Source organism: Drosophila ananassae, chromosome 2L, assembly GCF_017639315.1.
Source record: "Drosophila ananassae strain 14024-0371.13 chromosome 2L, ASM1763931v2, whole genome shotgun sequence".
In the NCBI taxonomy this organism is placed as follows: Eukaryota; Metazoa; Arthropoda; class Insecta; order Diptera; family Drosophilidae; genus Drosophila; species Drosophila ananassae.
In genome coordinates, this window is record NC_057927.1 from 20,980,280 (window position 1) to 21,001,174 (window position 20,895).

The following is a 20,895-nucleotide window of genomic DNA, read 5'->3' on the forward strand; positions in this document are numbered from 1 at the left end:
ATGGCCCACTGAGAAGGCTATATTTTCCCCAATAACTATCCGATTCCTGAGCGGAATATCTTAAACGAATTGTGGATCGATTCTCCATCAATCTGCATCAAAACATAGGAACAACATATTTTTTAGATTTTTTGTCCAATTTTCTGGGGCATCCCCTTCTAAATGTTGAAAAATGCATGGGGACCAATATATGGCCCACTGCGAAGGCTATATCTTCGCCAATAACCTTCGGATTCTTGAGCGGAATACCTTAAACGATTTGTGGATCGATTCTCCATCAATCTGTAGAAAAATCTAAGAACAAAATATTTTTTAAATTTTTTGTCCCATTTAGTGGGGCATCCCCTTCCAAATCTTGAAAAATGCATAGGGACGATTCTATAACCCCCTGTGGTGGCCATATCTTTGACAAAATACGTTTGATTCTAAAGCGGAATACCCCCTTAAAAGAATTCTAGATCCCTTTTCAAACAATCTTAGAATGGTTTTTGTTGTTATTGTTTTTGTAATATTTTTTTGTTGTTTTTTTTTAGCAAAATAAGCTGTTTTTTTCTGTAATAAAAAAAAAATGTTTTTAAATTAATTTAAAAAATAACGCCCTCCTCCTCGATTCTCATAGATAGCACTTAAGAAGCTGAACAAATTAAAAAAAAATTAAATAATAATTTTAAAACAATTTCAAATTTTTTTGTTTGTACTATATGTAGTTTTCATTGTTTTGTTTTTATGGTTTTTGTTGTTTTTGTCATGTTGTTTGGTGTTGTTTGTTTTTTTGCTTCGGTTTTTTTTAATAAAATAAAAAAAATTTTTAAATTAATTTTAATAATAGCGCCCTCTTCCTCGATTCTCACAGACAGCACTTAAGCTGGAAAAGGTAAAAAAAAATAGTAATTAAAAAAACATTCAGAAATTGTTTTTGTTGTAATGGTTTTTCTCTATTTTGTTATATTTTTGCGAATAATCATCCGATTCTTATGCGGAATACTTAAAAAGAATCAAATCCATTCCCCAACAATCTGCATTAAAATCTTAAGACAAATATATTTTTCAAATATGTGTCGTATTATTTTTGAAGATTCCTAAAAAAATAGTCTTATCAGCTTATACTTTTCTCCCAGTACATCCTTGTGAAAAGGGATGGAACACGCCAAGTGGAGGGAACTTCGAGAGCACCTCTACCCACTTTTCACTAATTTCGCCTTTTGTTTGTGGTTTGCGTTTTCGTTTGTTGAACATCACAAAAAGTTTTAATTGACTGTTGCGAATACTGAAGATCGCGGAACCGCCTCGGAAATTTCCAACTTGGCTCCAGAACCGTTCCCCTAGCTTCACCTCCGGTACCACTTCTAATCAGGCACTGGAGGAACCCTTTTCGCCTGGATACCAGGATACCTACCTATCTGTCCCGTTCAAGTTGTTTGCTTTTATATTTTCGAGGATTTTCGCTTTTTAATTTATTTATTTTTAAGGCAACCGTCAGAAGGTGTACCCAAAAAGCGCAAGTGCCGCCAAAAAGATAAATGAGTTTAAGCAAACTTGACGCGAAATTGGTTTAAATATTTGCAAGCCACATTTTCGCACTTAAGCTGGGTATCGGTTTAGCAGAGATTGCTTCGACCCTAATGTTGTGTTTAAGGTCCTTTAAATGGAGTGAAAACGCATCAAAAGGATTGCTTGTGAGCGATTGGTTTGTGCATTAGGCTCAATATCATCTGAGTACCTTTCCATTCTCCACAATTGCCGTGGCAGGTGCCATGTCCTTATGGGCAGGTCGGAAGGATAGGCATAATGGGCGGTGGGTTGGTACTCAGGTGGTGCCTGTTGACTGCGACTTTGAGTTTGAGTTTCCGTTTGTGCATGCATCCGTCAATAAGGCAACAGAATTAATCACGCAACTCTGCACATCTACCTGACGGTGTGAGACACTGCAAACAAAATGACTTCCATTAAAATATCACCTAAAATAATAGTAGAAGTTATGCTTAAAAATAATCTAATTTTGTTGCATCCTTTGATGACCTGTCATATAGTATATTATCAAATAAACTGTAATAAGTATATTTTTAAATTAATTTTTTCTGAGCGTAGTTGCAGTTTCCGGCAACGGCATAGCTATGGCTGTTATTGACTGCCTGTCTGACCAATTATGGTGCAATTAACACACTTGATTGCTCGGAATCTCTGACTCGTTTGCCGTTAACTGCATCTCCTACTGCTGCCAGGCACCTGTCTTACACCTGCATGCTTCCATGGGCTTTGACTTTTTTTGTTTAACATCACAAAGGCCTGTTCGCAACCTGTTCGGGCCACCGCTGCGTATACTTGATGTGCCTCGGTGTAAGGTTGTTGTGCTGAGAGTAAGGTGGTTGCTGAAGGCCGGCCAAAGCTCGTTACTGCAAACTTTCTGGCTAAAACAACTCGGCCGTAAAGTCGATTGCCGTCGGGCAGATAGCCCAAAATAGCTCAGCTATACGCTTTGTGAATTTTTATGCCAAAGTGTCAGTGGCAGCGGCGGGAGCGGCAATGGGTTAACAGCTATATAAACGTATATATATCCAATTTGAATACGGGATCAAATTCAAACCGAAATGCAATTGAAATAAATGTAATTTCATAAATGGGCATTCACCTGGAGGAGAACGGCGTATAATAAAAAGGCGTTCCTCGAATAGACATTTCATTGCCTTCATTGTTTGCATAGAATTATTCCAACACGAAATGTCGAGTGCCTAATGGCGTGAGCCACGAGCCCGATGATACACATTCTGAAAATAAATTTAAGCGTCTTAGATAAACACTCGAATTAAAGTGAATGACGATAAATGTAAGCTCTGCCTTTCAGGACTGTTTTCCGTCGAGGAACTCGATCAATAACCGAGAACTCCAGGGCCGGACCGGGCTCATGATTGTGTTTACTGTCACTCGGCGTCTAATTTGATTGAATATCCTGTCCGGCCTATCGTCTGCAATCCTGGCCAGCACCAGCACCATCGACTGTCCTTTCCTGTCCCGTCCAGTTCGGCCATCCTGAACCAACACAGTCTGACATTAAATATGAGTCGAGCAGCAACAATGAAGGCTGCTGAATTCCACAAGTTGTGCGTTTAAATAATTTATCAAAATAAAAATCCGGAAAAGGGGCATTCTAATCCCAGTCGGCCCATCGGCCATTGTGATGAACGAGCTATGCTAAATTTTGGCCATGGAAGTGGGTTTTCCTAAGTGAATAGGGATAAAATAATCTTATTATATATCTTAAAGAATTACAAACTTTTCAGAACCATAATTTTCTAAAGTTCATGACCCGTATTGCCTTGGAAATAATTGCATTAAATAAATGTAATATACTTCCCCTTTCTATTTTCTATTATTTATTTTATTATCATCTCCCTTTTTCCCAACGCCTTCCCTTCCCAATATAATACCACAATTCCGCACTGGCAACCGCAACAGGAAAGGGAAAATAAAATGGGAACAGGACATGGGGGATGCCAGGACACTGTCCTTATTATGTTGACATACTATTCCGCTCTGTTTGGATGTGCCCTGCATGGGAAGAGGCGTTTCTATAATTGATTAGCTTCGGCTCCGCCAATATAGCCCACCACCCACTTAACATGGCCCTCCCCAGTGGGTCATTCAATACACGTGAGTGTGTGTCGGGGTCTAAACAATAATTTATGGCCTGTATACGAAGACATTAATCTTTATTGGAATTGAAAAGTACATACATTTCGTATGCATTGAGCTGACAAGCTATTTCTCCGCCAGTTAACTTTTCATCGGCTTGCCAAAACCATAATAGTTAATGAGTGCCAAAATGTATGTTTGAATTAAAATTTGCATATGAATGACTTCAGCCAAAGGGAATACAAAGCGGAAAGCAATTATGCAGAGTTAATTAAACATCATGAATACTATTAGCAGTTACTGTACTGAATAGGAAACTGCATTTGTCGGATCGCTTATGGAAATTATAAATAATCAGAAATGACAAAAAAAATGTCCGAAATTTATCATATGCGACAGAAAATTAAAACATAGCCTAAGGTCTTAAAGAATCAAATTTCTTGAAACGTGTAATATTTTACTTTCTAATATTTTCCAAGCACTGTCAGAGGATAAACATTTTGCAAGTGTACCACAGCTGAGACCATTTGACATAACTCATTTTTCATAATTTGCATTTATGCAGATGGAAGCAACAATCGCGAGTGTGGCTCAAAACTGGGCCAAAGGCTGTTTAAAATATATATGTATATATTTTTTTGGGGGCAACCTGGGCCTTTTATGGATGCGTAGATGGGTGGACTGGGTGGAGCGGCGTTTTCACAAAACATAAACCATAAGATTGCAGACGGAGCTGGAGCCAGTCAAGTGTTGAGCTTAGACACAATTTATCAGCTGAACGATTTGATTTATATGGTTAGACATGGCATGCATCACGTCAGGGCTGCTGATGCACTCAACGAAAAGATATACAGATTCTACTTTTGGATGAAAATCAAAATTAAAAATTTATAAACTTTAAAGCGAAAGTTTTAAGCCAAAGTATTGGACATATGATTGAAAGACATAGTTTGGAATGTACCTCGTAGTTTATGAGCACCTATACCATCTAAAAATGAAAGTATGACCCATTTTTGAAACCTTCTTGTATCCACATTATTATGTATTCTTGGCAAAGGTGTTTTTCCAAGTGTTTCACTCTTTATTTCTGGCTCGATTTTCATTATTATGTTATGTGTGTTTTATCTTGCTGCCATTTGTGGAGCACTTGCTCATGAAAATGGAAAGTATATGGCTCGCGCGAAAGAAAGAAAAGAAATTGCGGCCCACTGAGATGTTAATATTAACATGCATGCCTAAACATAAAAATTATAACCACATACTTAGATACCTGCCCGCTCAGTTACCTGTCTTAATATTCGGTCTTAAACTTGCACTAGGAGTACAGTAAACACTGAACAGTGTACAATGTACTCACTTGTACCTGTTTGGGGCCTGGTGATGTGAACAACCTCGACAATGATGTGTGTGCGTGCCTGGTTGATCATCATTAAACACCATTCATCTCGCGCATTTCTCCGACTGCGGGTAATTAGTTGCCACGCCAAACAATTTGCGACAAGGAAAGTAACTCTTGTCGCCTCTTGTTGGCGTTACTTTGTCACTTTGTGCGGTTCGGCGGGCTCTATTGAAGGCTTAACCCCATTAGCTGAATTGGCGCACTTGCCAATCGGCTGCGAAGATCGAAGAAAACAGGTAGAGAAGAAAACAAGGGCCAGCAAAAGTAGAAGCCAAAAGAAGCCCCAACTTTCTGCGAAGAACAGCGCGAGCTACAACTTTTACCCCGCATAGCAGCAACAACAACAATAGCCATCTTCCAAGCCACAAAAGAAAACAAAGTCCGACAATGTAAACTCATTCACGAAGCTGGTCCGCTGTCTCTTGGCCAAAAGAGAGCATCTGCATCTTGGAGGCAGGTCTGGGATTTTTAGTACAACCATGGATCTTTTTAGATCTATGCAGAGAAAGAAATAGGAAGGCGATCTCCTACATAATAAGTTTCAGGGCTAAGACATCCTGTTTCATGCATCTCCCAAAGCTAATTTAACTTTATTCTGATTAATATATAAGGTTTAAAATTTAAATTACAACAGATTATAAAAAATAATATGTTTTTAAGAAACTACACCAATTTTTTACGCGTGCATCCAAGTAAACCAGTTTCACCTGCAGAGCAGCTCCAGCCGAGAGCTGAAGCTGGCCTAAACCGAAGCCTAGGCTGCCTGACTTTTGGCCAGCTTCAGTTGAGTTGCGGCGCTCGGCTGGAGCGGACCTGTAGAAAGTGACGCAGAGGCGCGAATCTAACCGATACGATTCCGATATTAACCGTTTCAACCGCAACCGGCGGTGGAGAACGCAGTTCGAAAACGAAAAGCTGCGAAATTGTTACCGCTGCGCATGCGCAGACAGCTTGTACTTGTTGTGGTAGCTCGGCTTAATTACTACCGTTCCGCGGCGCCCCTACCACCTGGATCGTAAAGTTTAGTTGTTTGTCTGCATTTTTCCCGGGGCCTACCTGTTTGTGTGTATATTGTGTGCCGTGTAGTGTGTGTGTGCGAAAGAAACGCTCTTTCCATCACCATCTCCCTGGGAAAACATTCTTGGAGCGGAGCTTTCTTTTTGTGTATAACAAAAGAGAACTGGGCAAAAACAAACGTAAACAAGCCAAAGCCAAAGCCAACGCGCTTGTGCAATAATCTGGCTAACAAACAAAAGAGTTTCCCAAGCCACCACACCACAATCTGAAGTGCAATTTTACAAACTATCAAAAAAAAAAATAACAACAATAGCTAAACAAGAAATGTAAGCCAAAAGTATAAATCAAAAATATAATGAAACAGGTTACCAGAAGAGAAAAACCGAGCTGTGTGATTAACATATTTCCCATCAAAAAAACGTTTACACGCAACTGTGACACTGTATCTGTATCTGTAGCTGTATCCGTATCTGTGCATCTGTATCTGAAGCTGTGTATCTTGGTGTGTGAAACAAGAAGTGGATCCGATCGAATCGGATCGAATTGAATCCCATCCCATGCCATCCCATTTCATGTGGCCGGGCAGGCAACCTTGAAGCCGTTGTCGTGGTCGTCCGTCCACAATATCGAATCGCATATCGCGTATGCATTTCAATGAGCAGAAGAGCCAAGTGTAAAAGCCATTTCGGCGAGATTTTGAAACCCAGTTGAAACCCAGCCTTCCCGCCCGTCCGTACTCCCGGAGTCGTTTTATGGACATTATAAATTTACATACGTTAACTTAGTTGTTTGTCTGTTTTCGTGGATATCTCAGATCTTTGGGCAAACACTCGGTTTTGGGCGCAGTCGGTTCGCTATTTCGAAAATAAACTGGCCAAATACCTTTCTCGAATGCCCATGGACCGCAGAGTAAATAGCACAAATAACGCCAAACTCGCAGCGATAATAATGCAAATAAAAATACAGCCAGACGTAAAAGTATCTCTTGGGTTTTATTTTTTTTGGTTTTGGTGTCAGTGCGCATTAAAAAGCAAACAGTAACCAATGAACATGGCCAACAGCTAACAACAACCCGTCCACAAACAACAAAAACTCTAGCAACGGTACTGCTAATGCCTCGAGAGTGAGAATCAAGAATCCAGGTCCAATATAGGGGGAAACTGGGGGAAAAAAGAGACCGCGACGCGGCTCCACGAATCACTCAGGCGCTGCAGAAGAATTCTATAGGAGAATTGCTCACACAAAAAATAGGTTGATTAATGCACAAGTCCAATATGTAATGATAAAGAAGTATTGCATTAGAAATAGATCTTAGAGTTGGAAGGAAATAAAAGGTGGAAGTTAATGAGTAATATATGAGTAAAAAAATGTTCAGGAAATATCGTTATATAAACTTTATAATAACAAGAACAGTAGAACTTGATTCATTTCTTTCATAGACATGTGAAAGGGGAATAAAGGTTATAACTCATTTTTGCTTAAAAAGTTTTTAGTATTACGCTCAGAACTAATGGATCATATAATTTAAGTAATGGATCATATGAGTCCGATTAGGATTATTTTTAAATAACTATTTTTCGTTTAAACTATCCAAGTGTTAGCTAAAAATTCTTGACAAAAAAATGTAAATCAATAAAAGAAACACTTGTGTATTTTGTAATTAACACATCTTTCCGAACATCAATGGGTAGAGGCTTGATAATTTTTTGAACCACAATTCAATTCTTGTCAATGGACTTACCCCATTTTTAATGAAATTTTAGAAAGACTATTGTATCTATAGTATAGACTCCATCTCTGAGCTATCAAGATCTAAATATTGAATATATTAGAATTTGACGGCCTCTTCACATCAACTGCATAATATTGCTGAGACCCCGGGACTTGATATTTGATTCGAAATCGTTTAGAGAAGATTTCTTTGACACCGTTCGGTGTTATTATTAAATTAGTCTGTCATAAATGCCTCCAGTATGTCAGCGTGACCAAAAAAAATTACTCATACCACTAGTAGGCAGTCGCAGTCGGTGCTCTTTGTTAGTCCGCCGACTTTATTATAGCCTTCATTCTTTCGATCGGACCTTGGCCGATGTTAGTGTTGTTTTTGGTGCCATTACTGTTGGACACAAATATGCGGCTGGGTTAGAAACATTGGTATGCAAATCAAATGTTCTGAGCGAAACAAAGCGAGAAAGAGGAAATGTCCAAATACGATATACGAGATACCTTCGAGCGTGGCAGCTGCGTGGACAGCAAAAAACACAGATCTCTTCTCGAAAACAAGTTTCACCAATATATCCAACCACCGCCAATACCAAAACCGATCGGGCCAGAAACATAGCACTCTATAGAAATGCCATTCTTCAATTGCAGCGAAATGGAAGCGTGGAAACAGCTGCCAAATGGGGGGCGGATGCGGATACTCCTTCTGCTGCTCGGTTTGGTCTTCAATTTAACCCAACAGAGCCTGGCCTGGCGCCCGTGTCCGGAGCTCAGCCCCGCCCTGCGTCTGCCATGCAGGTGAGTAACCATTCGGTCAATAATCAACCAATAGGTGGAGGCCGCTAGGCCAGATACAGCGACAGCCACAACGACAGCGGGTTTCCGCCTGTCGGGTATTATTTTAATATCAGAAAATTGCAGCAAATTGCAATTTGGCATTGTTTGTTGTTAATCACCGCAACCAAATGACCGACTGGCGACAATTACAGGTGCAATGTGGTGCCTTTCGCGGCGACTGGCCAGCTCGGAGCCGTGGCCATGGACTGCGATCGCGTCGTCTTTCACGGTGATGCCCCCCAGCTTCCGTACGGAGCGCCCATCGTGGCGTATACGCAACGCCACGCCGGACAACAGGTGCTGCCCTCTCAGGTGAGTTTCCAAAAAAAAAATGGGAGATAGCAAATAAATTTCGTGGGACTTCTTATAACTTATTTTCTCTAGAAAATTAGAAAGTAGAGAAATTTATATTCATAATACAAAAGTAACAAGTGCTGATGTATAAACAGAAAGTATTTAAACAATATTTATAGCATATCTTTCTCTAAGATTTAAATAAAAGTTTAAACTTTATTAAATTGTTCAATATTTTCTTCATTATCACCAGACCTTTGGCCAACTTAAGCTAACCATTGAGGAACTGGATCTATCCAACAACCTAATCCGAAGAATTCCGGATAAAGCCTTTGACGGCCTCAAGGATTCGCTAAACGAACTGAGATTGGCCAATAATTTACTCGGAGATAATCTTAATCCGATCTTCTCCACTGCCGAGCTGCATGTGCTGAAAAATCTGCGCATCCTAGATTTATCCGGAAATAAGATAAAGCAGATCGAAGAAGGCGTTCTCAAGGGCTGCATGGATTTAAGGGAGTTCTACATAGATCGGAATAGCTTGACGGAAGTTCCAACGAACTCTTTGAATGGACCCAGTGCCCTGAGGCATTTGTCTTTGCGCCAAAATCAAATCGGTAAACTAAAGAACTAAATGTGAATGTCCTGAAAAAGTATAATACATGTTCATCTTTATAGGAGCGCTTCTTCGGGACTCCTTCAGTGCTCAGCGTCAATTGGAGATTATTGATCTGCGTCATAATATTATCCGCAGTATTGACAGTCAGGCTTTCAAGGGTCTTCAAAGGATTAGGGAAATCAAATTGGCGGGAAATCGCATCAGCCACCTGAACAGCGATGTTTTTGAGCAACTCCAATCCCTGCAGAAACTGGATTTGTCCGAGAACTTCTTTAACCAATTCCCCATGGTGGCCCTGGCGGCGGTTCCTTCTCTCAGGCATCTTAATTTGTCCTCGAATATGCTACAGGTTTGAGACTTACAAATCGATTTACCCTTTCGATTTATTAACAATCTTCTTCCGCAGCAATTGGACTACTCCAACATGCAGGTGGTCAGAGCATTGGAGACTTTGGATATAAGTCGCAACACTATAACCAGTATTACACCTGGCACCTTCCGCGAAATGAGTTCTCTGAAGTATTTGGATATCAGTCTTAACTCTTTGAGAACTGTAGGTGATTACTGCATTAGTTATTGTCTTGATAATTAAATTTTTATTCAAATAGATCGAAGACGATGCCCTGGAGGGATTGGACAGCTTGCAAACCCTCATTATCAGAGATAATAATATACTGCTGGTGCCTGGAAGCGCCCTCGGTCGTTTACCCCAACTGACTTCCCTTCATCTTGACTTCAATCGTGTGGCTGCTCTATCCGCCGAAATTCTTGGATCCCTGCAGGCTGGCGATATAACAACTTTGTCGTTGTCCCGGAATGTCATCCGGGAACTTCCGCCAGGCAGCTTCCAGATGTTCAGCAGCCTGCATACCCTGGATCTTTCGGGTAATTCCTTGGCTGTGATCAATGCGGATACCTTTGCCGGACTGGAGAGCACTCTGATGGCATTAAAGCTGTCACAAAACAGACTGACTGGGCTGGGAGCTACTCCGTGGGTCCTGCCGGAGCTGAGAAGTCTGGACCTGAGTGGCAATAGTCTGACGGAGCTGCCCACCAACATCTTTGAGGACTTGGAATCTTTGCAGTCCCTAAACTTGAGTGGAAATCACCTGAATCCCCTTACTGGGGCGTTACTAAAGCCATTGGATCGACTGCAAGTCATTGATTTAAGTCGCTGCAATGTTCGCCAGCTAAGTGGAGACCTTTTCGCTGGCCTCCAGGATCTGAAGCACATTCACTTGAACGATAATCAACTGCAAGAGTTGCAGGATGGCAGCTTTGTCAACCTGTGGAACATAAGCTCCATTGATTTGTCCAACAATCGGATTGCATCAATCCGAACTGGAGCCTTCGTTAATGTGATGAAGCTGCAAAAGTTAAATCTGCGTGGAAATCAGTTATCGGCCTTCAAGGGAGAGTACTTCAATACAGGAACCGGAATTGAAGAGCTGGATATTTCGGATAACCAACTGAGCTACCTGTTTCCATCATCTTTCCGAATTCATCCAAGGCTGCGAGAGATCCGAGCGGCCAATAACAAATTCTCATTTTTCCCGGCGGAGCTAATTACTACGCTGCAGTATCTGGAGTACGTCGATCTATCCCACAATCAGCTTAAGACCATTGAGGAGCTAGACTTTGCCCGACTGCCGCGTCTGCGGGTATTGTTGGTTGCCAACAACCAACTGGATATGGTCAGTGAGATGGCGTTCCACAACTCCACGCAACTGCAAGTCCTTGACTTGGCATATAACAACCTGGATAGGGTTGGGGAGCGCACCTTTGAAGGATTAATCCGACTGGAGCAGCTGAATCTGGAAGGGAATCGCTTGGCGGAGCTCTCAGATGGTGTTTTCGAGCGTTCCAAGCTCCAGATGCTGGAGAACATAAACCTGGCTAATAACCGATTTGAATACGCTCCTCTGAATGCCCTCCAGCGGCAGTTCTTCTTTGTGTCCTCCGTGGACTTGAGTCACAATCGGATCAAGGAGTTACCCGGGGACGACAGTATCATGGTTAACATCAAGAGAATAGATCTATCGTTTAATCCTTTGACAAAGCAAGCGGTACATAATGTCTTGAATGAACCCAAAACCGTAAGAGAACTCAGCCTGGCAGGTACGGGAATTGAAGAACTTGAGCTCCTAGAGACACCTTTCCTGCAATTCCTCAATCTCTCACATAACAAGCTGAAAAATGTGAAACCGGAAGTATTCCAAAGAGTAACGCTCCTGGAAACTCTGGACTTGTCCAGCAACGAGTTAGTGTCTTTGGACGACATTTCCGGCGCATGGCCTCAACTTCAAGTATTGCAATCCCTGGACGTTTCCAACAACAGCTTCAATATCATTTCCCAGTCGAACTTTGCACAATTGCAGCAGCTGCGATCCTTGCGATTGAGTCATCTTCCGCAGTGCAGCAGGATAGAGAAGAACTCCTTCAAACCCCTTTCGAATCTGGTTAACTTGGAGGCGTTTGACCTTCCTCTACTGGGTTATCTGGACCTGCAGGGTATTCTGGAACTCCTTCCAGGTCTGGAGACGTTGGACATAGAGGTTAAGGACTCTAGCATTGGCAGTGAGCAGATCCAACCACTTAAGCATCCGCGCTTGAAGAGTTTGGGCATCCGCGGGGAGAGATTAAAGTCGATATCCTCAGGAACATTAGCCGGTTTGAAAAGCAGCGACTTGAGTGTCCAACTAAGGAATACTTCTCTCAGTGCCCTTCCCCCAGCGCTGCTGTTCCCTGTGCCTCGATCCTCTCATCTCAACCTGGATGTGGAGGGTTCCAAGATCACAGTTTTAGTGCCTCAATTCCTAAACGCTCTCGAAGATCGAAGAGCCAGCTTACAGCTTCGCGGACTGGCCAGTAATCCTATTGTGTGTGACTGCAATGCCAGAGCTCTGCGCCGTTGGTTGCCCAACTCGGGGATGCCGGATGTCACCTGCCAGTCCCCACCATACCTCGCCAACCGGAAACTCATTGAAGTCGGCGATGATGAACTCACCTGCGATGCTAGACGGATGACTTCGTCGACATCCCGACCCACTTCAGCCACCATGCCGCATCTACTAAAGACCTCCAGCCAGTTGGTGACCCGGAGCAGTTCGACCACTGAGGAGCCCCTGATCATTTGGAGCTTAGAGCCCACCCAGCCACCAAGTCTTAAGAAGATCAAGACCAAAGCGCCTCTAATGAAGGCCCAATCTCCGATAATGAGCAACGACGATACACTGATCATAGGCATTGTGGGTGGAGTGGTGGCCTTCATAGCCATATTGATAATTATCATTTGCATCATTCGGTTAAGGATGAGCAATGCGGAGTACCAGCAGAATGCTGCCATGATTGGCATACCGGCGGGTATGCAACTTGGAGCCCACAATGCCGCTTATAATTACAAGAATGGAGGCGGAGCAGCTCTCTATGCAGTGCCACCTTACCAGGCCAGTTATGCAACGCTCCCGCACAAAGCAGCCTCCATCCATCAGTCCAGCCAGAATCTCTCCCAGCGCCAGCAGCAGCAGCAACACCAGCAACAACAGCAGCAAGCGGCTGCAGCGGCAGCGGCGTATTCAACCATGTCGCGGATGTCTTATTTTAGCGGAGCGGGCGGCGGAGCGGGAGGAAATGGTGCTGACGGGGCCGACAGCCTATCCCACCATCAACAACATCAGCATCAGCACCAGCCCTATATCATATACTCGGACGACAAGGCCTATAGATAAGCCATAGCGTCCTCCAGTGGCAGCTTCATCTTTCCCACTCTCCCTCCACCACATCTCTGCATTTCCAGTCTCAGTCTCAGTCAGTCAGGCTTCATGCCACCAAACAGGTTCTACATTATCGCCACTCTCAGCCAACGTTGTATATAGAGATTTAAAATCACGCTAACTGTAACCCTTACTATATCTACTATATCTAACATAATTAAGTGCAAGCAAAGTCGCTTATGCGGAATAAACAAATCTAGTATAATCTAAACAAAAGGAAAAATGTTATTTCAATGTTGGAAATCCCGCTTTATGAACAAATATTTAAACAACTGGTTCAATATGATTTGAGCTTTTTTTAATACAGTAAATTTTTTCATTCAAGGTGGATTCATAAAAATGTGTATGTATAAATGCGTGTAAATATATATGTATGTATATATATGAATATATGTATATATATATATGCAACTTCAAGATCGCCTGTCACAGTCTTTATATTCCATTTCATTCACTGAATAACAACGAATGAGTTATTCCATTTAAATGCCAACAAACTTGGGTTTTAACTATTATACTAATCATAATACAACCAAAATGATTTTTGTGAACTAAAAGCACAACTTAACGGAGCCGTAACAACAACAAACAACATCGTCACTCAAAAAAAGGAGAAAATGCGTAGGGAAAACAATTCACGTTGGCAAGTACAGGCCTGGCCGATGCGAGGCTCTAAATTCTGAGATAAGTAGTCTTTTGGATCATCCATCGTCTGGTCACCGGTTAAGCCATTTGCGAGTACGGAGTATATATCTTGTAGTTGCGACGACGGTAGTAAATCATCAATGCGTAACTGGCACACATCAAAATTAAGATAATTAAAATTAGGATACCTAGTGAAGTAAAAAGTCAATTATAATCAGATTCACTTTTATATTAAACTCAAATTAACCTGTCGCCGCTCCCAAATTAGCCTCCTCGTAGGTCATCATCATGGTGGAGCGTTTGCATTCACGTTCCCAGTCCATGGGCAATACATCCTTATAGATTTTGACTAGTTTTTTCAGTGGGCAGGACACTCCGCATCCGGGAATATCCAGGGGTTGAGGTTCGGCGGTGGTGTTCTTATAGAAAACCGAAACCAAGGGAGTATTGCTATTGTCTACTCGTAACTCCAGCATTATGCAAGCCACATAAGGCGGACTATGAAGCTGTTGAACAAATACTCAAGTTAGAAGCTAAAAATCATTAAATATATTTATGAACTCACTTCAAATAGCTTTAGGGCATTTAAGACATTGGCAACAGTTGTATCGTGAGCGCTGTACACCCACATAGAGCGATCTGGATCCAGACGCCCGGAAGCTTTATCGTCGAAACGCTGGAAAATATCCTTCAGCAGAGGTCCCGCCTTTAGCCTGGCCAGCTTTCGTGTATAGGTACCAATACTAAATGCAAAATTCGCCGCATAAGTCAGCTCTTCATGCCCGAAAACCTTGTCGGTCCAACCTGGCAATGTTAGGTTGTAGAGATTCTCAATGAAAAGGGTGTTATTCAAATACTGAGCATCTGTGAAGGTCTTCACGGGGCGACCACTTTTTTCGCCCAAGTAGGCAAAGAGATCTTGATAGTGTTTGGTCAATTCCTTAAACTCTGGCGACGATTCAAGCTTGTCCAACTCGTAGTCATAGGCTGGGCAGGGAGCCTTGGCAGCCAAAATGGCATCATCCTTTTCGGGTATTGTGTGAACGGGAATGGGTTGCCAGTTGATCTCGGGATTCCAAACGTCGTCGCCCACAGGCTCGAACAAGCCCGCCAGGTTCGACTGGGCGCTCATTAGAGTGCGATCAACATCAGTGGATTGGACAAAGATATTTTCGTTGGAATATCTCGTATTGAGGATGGAGGAGTACCGATTGCGCAGCCATTTTCCCAGTTCGTAGTGCTCTTGCTTTCCCAGCTAAAAGTTATTGATTGGTAATTAATTAGTATTTGCTACCAAAAGGAGTGATAAGGCGTATATATACATATATGCATTAAATAAACATCATAACAAAGCATCAATATATTGAATAAAGAAACTGATTAAAAATTATGCACATGTATAAGTAGCTGTTTAAGTTTGTCGAATTCCATGAATTGGTCGTATTTAATGATGTTTTTATCATTAATGAAACAGTCATTGTCTAAAAGCTGTATAGCACCGCTATACTGATAAACTAGCTACACTGATTAAAGTTCAAAAAGTTTATTAAGATACCTACTATCTAGAAATGTCTGCAAAGGTGTATATTAAAAAAACTACTTACATTAGTCAATTGCCCCCAGCCAGTTGGCCAATACTTTCGATTGTTCCACGGATCCGTGGGATATGGATCAACGGGCGTTCTGTCGCCGTGGCGATATATCTGGAAGAGAAACACGTTTAAACCTTGATAAAATGGTATGCTCGAAACAACAACAGTAACCACTGGGCTCTTACCACATGCACGAACTTAAGCTGGCCTGGCAATGTGGCCAACATATCTGGCACCTGACCTTCAGGATTGGCGTATGTGTGCAGGGCATTTCCCAGTCCGACCAACAGCAGGCAAATCACGGTGAGGGAAATCAACAAACGCTGGTGGATGTAGTGCCACATTTTCTGAGCCAAACTTGAAATCAACCAGCGGGAAAACATATGTTAGCAGTTGCGATGGTTTCGCGTTATGTGGAGTGGAAGTGGGAGGAAGTAACTCCGAGGCTGGTTGGGCTTACCTCAACCGTACAACTGGCGATCTAGTCGTCTATGGTTTTCATATATACACCTGAGCCAAATTGAAGTTTAAACAATTGTCATACTTCCTTGTTTATAATTTTGGCAATATTGCTCTCTTTGTTTTTCCGATACCGATAGATTTGAGCAGTGGCGTAAGCAAGATTGTGTCAGAGGGTTACCCGAAAGTTTAAATAAATTGCATTGGAATAAAGTATTTCTTTATTTATCATTTTAAAAGAAACTTAAAACCCTTAATTTTAGTTTTAAAAGGTAATTTCAGATATTTTCATAGACCAATCCAAAACCTTCAAAATTATTCCTTCAAAACATTTTAAAAGTATTTTTTTTTTAATGTCTAATATGTTAGGAAACGTTGCCGTTATTAAGCCATAGTTTTACCCTCCCCTTTATTACCTAAGGCAATTTTTAACTTTTAACCCCTATATTTCCACCTTACTACACCTTTGCTTTCGATACTTTTGAACGCAACCCTGGTAACCACAACCGAGCGCATAACGGTAAAAAATTTCAAAAAAAACAACAGTTATTTTTTGGTATTTAAGATTTGTATTGATTGACTTCGTTTCTAGTTGCACACACGTAATATGATTATTTAAGTATTGCATTAAATATTGAAACAATCTTAACTACAAATAACAAATATACTGTTGATCTTGGTCTTAAAAGTACAGCTATAGGACAAATAAAAATGAACCGGTCGGTTTTACTAAAAGATTCGGGGCTCGAAACAATGGAAAACAAAATTCGGCTATTACAATATTAATTGGTGTTCACAAGGAGTGGCCAACAGCAAGAAGGCAATGCGTCCAGCAGCACTTGCTTCAAAATCTTCTATTACCACCCATATTAGGCCCAGGTCGCGGTCCGTTGAAACTGAAAAGAGAAGATGTTCATAAATATCCACAGATTTTAGTTATTTGTATTCTAAACTTACCGATTCCGCTGAGTAGGGCCATTAGACCCACCACCGCTACCCAAAGGAGGAAACTCCGTGTGATATGCTTGTAGGCCATTCAGGTGACCCTTTCCTCCACCACCTCCGGCTGCTACACCACCGCGATTACTCGATCCCCTGCCTCCTTCCTGGTTGTTGTATTCATTGCCAGGTGGTCCATTGCTACCGCGTCTGCCATTCATTCCCGCGCCCCCATTAAAAAATCCCCGTCCACCATGTGGACTTGAAAGCCTTGAAAGTGAAATAAAAAATTTATGTTTATATATAAACCAAGTTTAACAGTCAATATACATACCCATTAGCCCCAGCATCGCCACGATTTCCCGAATTGATTGGTCCATTAGCGAAGCGATTGAAACCTTGATGCTGATGTTCCACAGGCAGCGCAAAGCCACGGCGATCCTGGCGAACATTATTGTCTGGTCCCCGACTGCCACCGTTGCTTCCACCGGCATTACTACCAGTAGAAAAGTCACTTTGGCTCCCACCACCTCCGTAAGCACTTGTTGGACTATTTTTAAAATTAGGTCTCCTGCCAGTTGGCGGACCCTTGCTGGTATTGCTGAATCCCCTGCTACCGTTTTGGTCCCTCTGCTGCTGGAAGCGGTTGTTGCTAAAGCGGTTTCCCTCCCCGAATTTTGTGGCATTGCCTCCAGAGGCGAATTTGTTGTTCCTAAATCCATCCTTACTTTGGCTCTGTTGTGATGGTCCTTTGCTATAGGGTGCACTCCGCTCCTGCCTATAGTTAGCTTCCTTACGCATTGGTCCAAACTCATTCGGCTTGTTGAAGTTGTTTCCCCCAGAAAACCGACTACTACCTTCCTCGCGATAATTGTTACGCTTGAAGTTGTTTCCAGAGTCGTTGGATCTTTTATTTGGGCTGCCGGTGGGACCTGCAAATGATTCGTTATGGTAATTGGAATAGGAATGCTAAAAATACTTACCGTCTGAGGGTCTACCACCACCGCCATTCCGGGGACCATTACCATATTTCGGTCTGCCTGCCTCTACGACTATATTCTGACCTTTAAAATTGGTACCATTTAGCGCCGAGATGGCCGCGTCCGCCATATCCACGTTGGCCAAGTGGACAAAGGCACAGCGGTTCATCACGTCGCATTCTACGACGGATCCATAGTTGGCGAAAAGGCGACGTAGCTCCTCCGGCTTACAGCCGGGAGGCAGGCTGCCCACGAACACCTTCGCGGTCTGCGAATATGCAAATGAAACATAATATATTAAAAAATTCTTTTAATTTTTGTCCTGTTCTCAGCCGGCTGCACACGAACGCCTTCTTCACAGTCAGCTTGGATTTATGCTTGAATTTATAGGGGTGGAGCAGGATACGGGTTCTTGAACTTCTAGCTAAGCCACATTTTAAACTCTTACGTACAGTAGACATGTATTTATTTTTCTCTATATGTTTTGCTGTATTTTTTTTCTTTCTGTTTTATTAACATAGAGATGGGCACCTGACATTTGTATTTAATGTGGCCATAGCTTCCAAGTCCCAGAATCCCGATAACACATAAAGAACCTTATCGCGCTGTAATTGTTATCGATCTTACCAATCCATCGAATTGGCTTTGTTTACTTTTGAAATTTTAAAAATATTGACAAAAATCGCCCGGTTCATCCAAAATGTGGGCACCAGCCTCCGAAGACAGCTATTTTGCTAATATGGAATACAGCAAGAACGTGGTGAATATTCTGCCCAGTGCCGAGATTTTGGTTTCTTTCAGGGGCGAAATGATGCGACCTAACAAGCGGGCTTGTTTACTGTACGCGGAGAGAATGGATTTCAAAGAGCTTATTGTGAGTTATTCTTATAAGAAGTCTACTGGCTATAATAAACCTATTTTATGTACAGCAACTTCGCCTAGCTGAGAAAACTGACCAGCGGCGAATGTATATCACCACTGTGGATAGCGCCTCCTTCAATGAACTCAAACAGGATCAATCGCTGAATGTGACTTTCGCTGGCTTCATGGAGAATGTGGTGCGCATGTTAAAGGATTGCCAATCCGGGAAACTTGAGCTCCACTTATCCGCCAGGGATCAAAACGCATCATCTGGAAGTGGTGGCCAATCCCATGACTATCACCTACAGTTTGTGGAAATAAGATCCTTTAAAAACCTTGTCCACCTGTGTCTACCCTGCCGATCGGCTCCTTTAAATACTGTGTTATTCTACATAAATATTATGCTGGATGCGTCTCATAAAAAGCAATTTATGTTAGAGCAGAATGTGCAGCAACTACAGGTGGAAATCAACTCCCAACGATCCCATATGGACCGGTTGAGCACCGAAAACAGCAAACTAAGAGAAGCATTGTCGGAAAACACTCGAATGCTTGAGGAAAAGCATGCCACCGAGGTTCAACAGTGGCAAGAAAAACTATCCAAAGTAAACGAACAGCGCAGTAATGAACTTGAAAGAAACCGCCGAGCTATCTCCGGTCTGCAGTCCCAGCTTGAAAAGGCCACCCTCGACAAAAACGATCTTAAAAATCTTCAAGAACAGACTGAAAAGCGTTGTCAAGCTCTAAGTGATGAGTTGTCCTCATTTCAGTCCAGAGTTGGAACTTTAAAAGATCAGAATGACAAACTGCAAGTTGATATTCTTAACGCAAGGAAACAGGAGCGAAAACTGGAGTACAAAATCGAGGACCTCAAACAGCACACCTCGGAACTGCAGGAAAACATACAGAAGGGAAATAAAGAGAAGGTATTTAACATTTGAGAAATCTACATATCAGTTGCTTTTACCTTTATTTCTAGGCTAATATTGCCGCAGAGCTTGAGGCTGAGAAAAAAATCCTTCACACCAAGCGGCAAGCTCTGGAAATGGCTTCCGAAGAAATTTCCAAAGCGAATCAGATTATACTGAAGCAGACCCAGGAACTACTCAACCACAAGAAGACCATAGCCTGGCGTACTGAAGTGGCACTGCAGCAAGAGAAAGCAGTCCAGGAGAAAGAAAAGCTGTTGGCATTAAGGGAAGATGAGCTTCGGCAGGCTAGAATAACAATCGAAAAGCTTCGGGAAGAAATTCCACAGCAACTACAAACTATGCGCCAATTTGCCCAAGGCCTGGAGCAAAAATATTCCAAACGTGAGTCTATAATTTCAATAAAAAGTATTTTTATTTCATAACTTTGTGTAATTTCAGAGATACTCACACTAAAAGAACGATTAAACATACCCACCGGCAAGGAAAATCGCCGATAGTTTTACTTATTGTTAATTTATTCTCGTTTTGTACAAGTTTAGTAAAAGTAATTGTATTGTTCGGCTCTAGTCATAATCCTCACCAGTGTTTTCGCCCGCATGGGCAGTCCCTACATTAACCGCCTGGCTGATGTCCTCAATTTGGTTTAGTTTCAGCCTTTCCCGGATGAGCTCGGCAATAGCCTTTTGAGTACGACGCTCCAAACGTTCCAACTTTTTGCTGGCATCGCGCTTGAGATCCCAATCTGGTTTGCGGGGCGCCAGGTTGGTTATATCTATCTCTTCGATTACCATGGGCTGCTGGAGAAGATTCAGCTGACCCTCAACGGCGGATTCAATGTTTCCTGTGGGTTCCTGCGCCAACACCTCACCGTCAGTGTTCTCATTCTGAGGTTTATAGCTCCGGAAGACAGGCCTGACAGTTAAATTGAAATTTTAATAAAATATACAAAATTGTAATATATTTCACACACTTTGGTAATTTTTCATTCTGTTCCGAGGATTCTCCGGTTTTGTTTTGAACTTGATCCCGCAATTTTTGAAGCCTTTCTTTGCGTTTCCGAGATTCTTCAGTCAGTTTACCTACATTGCCGTCCATTATTATTGTAAAATATAAGTTTCCGCGTTTATTTGGTTATTGTTTGTTGTCATTAAAGTGCAGAGTTACCAAGCATTTAATAGACACTTTCCCGCTAAAAT

At 42.1% G+C, this 20,895-nt stretch overlaps 5 protein-coding genes across 6 annotated transcripts; 2 read left to right on the top strand and 3 right to left on the bottom strand.

Moving 5' to 3' along the window:
* The first annotated feature begins 5,775 nt into the window (after positions 1 to 5,775).
* Positions 5,776 to 13,565, top strand: LOC6501580 (protein artichoke). The gene is made up of 7 exons (XM_014911627.3): positions 5,776 to 6,372; positions 8,420 to 8,566; positions 8,758 to 8,917; positions 9,153 to 9,516; positions 9,578 to 9,867; positions 9,925 to 10,071; positions 10,127 to 13,565. Exons 2-7 carry the CDS (start codon positions 8,424 to 8,426, stop codon positions 13,244 to 13,246), a joined length of 4,224 nt encoding a protein of 1,407 aa, XP_014767113.1. The 5' UTR covers positions 5,776 to 6,372; positions 8,420 to 8,423; the 3' UTR covers positions 13,247 to 13,565.
* A 7-nt stretch (positions 13,566 to 13,572) lies between these two features.
* On the bottom strand, positions 13,573 to 16,143 carry LOC6499012 (prostatic acid phosphatase). Of its 2 annotated transcripts, XM_014910387.3 has the most exons (6): positions 15,989 to 16,143; positions 15,714 to 15,885; positions 15,541 to 15,639; positions 14,502 to 15,191; positions 14,184 to 14,442; positions 13,573 to 14,124 (listed from the first exon to the last, which is right to left on the bottom strand). In XM_014910387.3, exons 2-6 carry the CDS (start codon positions 15,870 to 15,872, stop codon positions 14,015 to 14,017), a joined length of 1,317 nt encoding a protein of 438 aa, XP_014765873.1. In that variant the 5' UTR covers positions 15,873 to 15,885; positions 15,989 to 16,143; the 3' UTR covers positions 13,573 to 14,014. The 2 variants fall into 2 exon arrangements, with proteins under 2 accessions (XP_014765873.1, XP_001955515.2); XM_001955479.4 differs by lacking the exon at positions 15,989 to 16,143 and having other exon boundaries at positions 15,714 to 15,926.
* A 391-nt stretch (positions 16,144 to 16,534) lies between these two features.
* LOC6501581 (spindle assembly abnormal protein 6 homolog) lies at positions 16,535 to 20,272 on the top strand. Its single transcript, XM_001955481.4, has 5 exons — positions 16,535 to 16,589; positions 18,428 to 18,780; positions 18,836 to 19,693; positions 19,747 to 20,080; positions 20,138 to 20,272. Exons 2-5 carry the CDS (start codon positions 18,607 to 18,609, stop codon positions 20,194 to 20,196), a joined length of 1,425 nt encoding a protein of 474 aa, XP_001955517.1. The 5' UTR covers positions 16,535 to 16,589; positions 18,428 to 18,606; the 3' UTR covers positions 20,197 to 20,272.
* Positions 16,573 to 18,460, bottom strand: LOC6499011 (hyphally regulated cell wall protein 1). Its single transcript, XM_001955480.4, has 5 exons — positions 18,359 to 18,460; positions 17,910 to 18,174; positions 17,261 to 17,858; positions 16,945 to 17,196; positions 16,573 to 16,883 (listed from the first exon to the last, which is right to left on the bottom strand). Exons 1-5 carry the CDS (start codon positions 18,365 to 18,367, stop codon positions 16,832 to 16,834), a joined length of 1,176 nt encoding a protein of 391 aa, XP_001955516.1. The 5' UTR covers positions 18,368 to 18,460; the 3' UTR covers positions 16,573 to 16,831.
* On the bottom strand, positions 20,197 to 20,881 carry LOC6499010 (coiled-coil domain-containing protein 12). Its single transcript, XM_001955482.4, has 2 exons — positions 20,670 to 20,881; positions 20,197 to 20,611 (listed from the first exon to the last, which is right to left on the bottom strand). Exons 1-2 carry the CDS (start codon positions 20,792 to 20,794, stop codon positions 20,263 to 20,265), a joined length of 474 nt encoding a protein of 157 aa, XP_001955518.1. The 5' UTR covers positions 20,795 to 20,881; the 3' UTR covers positions 20,197 to 20,262.
* Positions 20,882 to 20,895: the final 14 nt, after the last annotated feature.

What these genes read in the sequence shown, in the direction of transcription:
- LOC6499011 (XM_001955480.4), bottom strand. An exon ending in TGGTGGTAGACCCTCAGACG is followed by an intron (nt 17,859 to 17,909) that starts GTAAGTATTTTT and finishes AATCATTTGCAG; the next exon opens with GTCCCACCGGCAGCCCAAAT. An exon ending in GGCGATGCTGGGGCTAATGG is followed by an intron (nt 17,197 to 17,260) that starts GTATGTATATTG and finishes TTCACTTTCAAG; the next exon opens with GCTTTCAAGTCCACATGGTG.
- LOC6501581 (XM_001955481.4), top strand. Translation starts at nt 18,607, where the DNA reads ATGTGGGCACCAGCCTCCGAAGACAGCTATTTTGCTAATATGGAATAC. An exon ending in TGGATTTCAAAGAGCTTATT is followed by an intron (nt 18,781 to 18,835) that starts GTGAGTTATTCT and finishes TTTTATGTACAG; the next exon opens with CAACTTCGCCTAGCTGAGAA. An exon ending in GGAGCAAAAATATTCCAAAC is followed by an intron (nt 20,081 to 20,137) that starts GTGAGTCTATAA and finishes GTGTAATTTCAG; the next exon opens with AGATACTCACACTAAAAGAA.
- LOC6501580 (XM_014911627.3), top strand. Translation starts at nt 8,424, where the DNA reads ATGGAAGCGTGGAAACAGCTGCCAAATGGGGGGCGGATGCGGATACTC. An exon ending in AACAGGTGCTGCCCTCTCAG is followed by an intron (nt 8,918 to 9,152) that starts GTGAGTTTCCAA and finishes CATTATCACCAG; the next exon opens with ACCTTTGGCCAACTTAAGCT. An exon ending in TGTCCTCGAATATGCTACAG is followed by an intron (nt 9,868 to 9,924) that starts GTTTGAGACTTA and finishes CTTCTTCCGCAG; the next exon opens with CAATTGGACTACTCCAACAT.
- LOC6499012 (XM_001955479.4), bottom strand. Translation starts at nt 15,911, where the DNA reads ATGTTTTCCCGCTGGTTGATTTCAAGTTTGGCTCAGAAAATGTGGCAC. An exon ending in GCTGGGGGCAATTGACTAAT is followed by an intron (nt 15,192 to 15,540) that starts GTAAGTAGTTTT and finishes AATAACTTTTAG; the next exon opens with CTGGGAAAGCAAGAGCACTA. An exon ending in TAATTTGGGAGCGGCGACAG is followed by an intron (nt 14,125 to 14,183) that starts GTTAATTTGAGT and finishes TTACTTCACTAG; the next exon opens with GTATCCTAATTTTAATTATC.
- LOC6499010 (XM_001955482.4), bottom strand. Translation starts at nt 20,794, where the DNA reads ATGGACGGCAATGTAGGTAAACTGACTGAAGAATCTCGGAAACGCAAA. An exon ending in CAGAATGAAAAATTACCAAA is followed by an intron (nt 20,612 to 20,669) that starts GTGTGTGAAATA and finishes TTTAACTGTCAG; the next exon opens with GCCTGTCTTCCGGAGCTATA.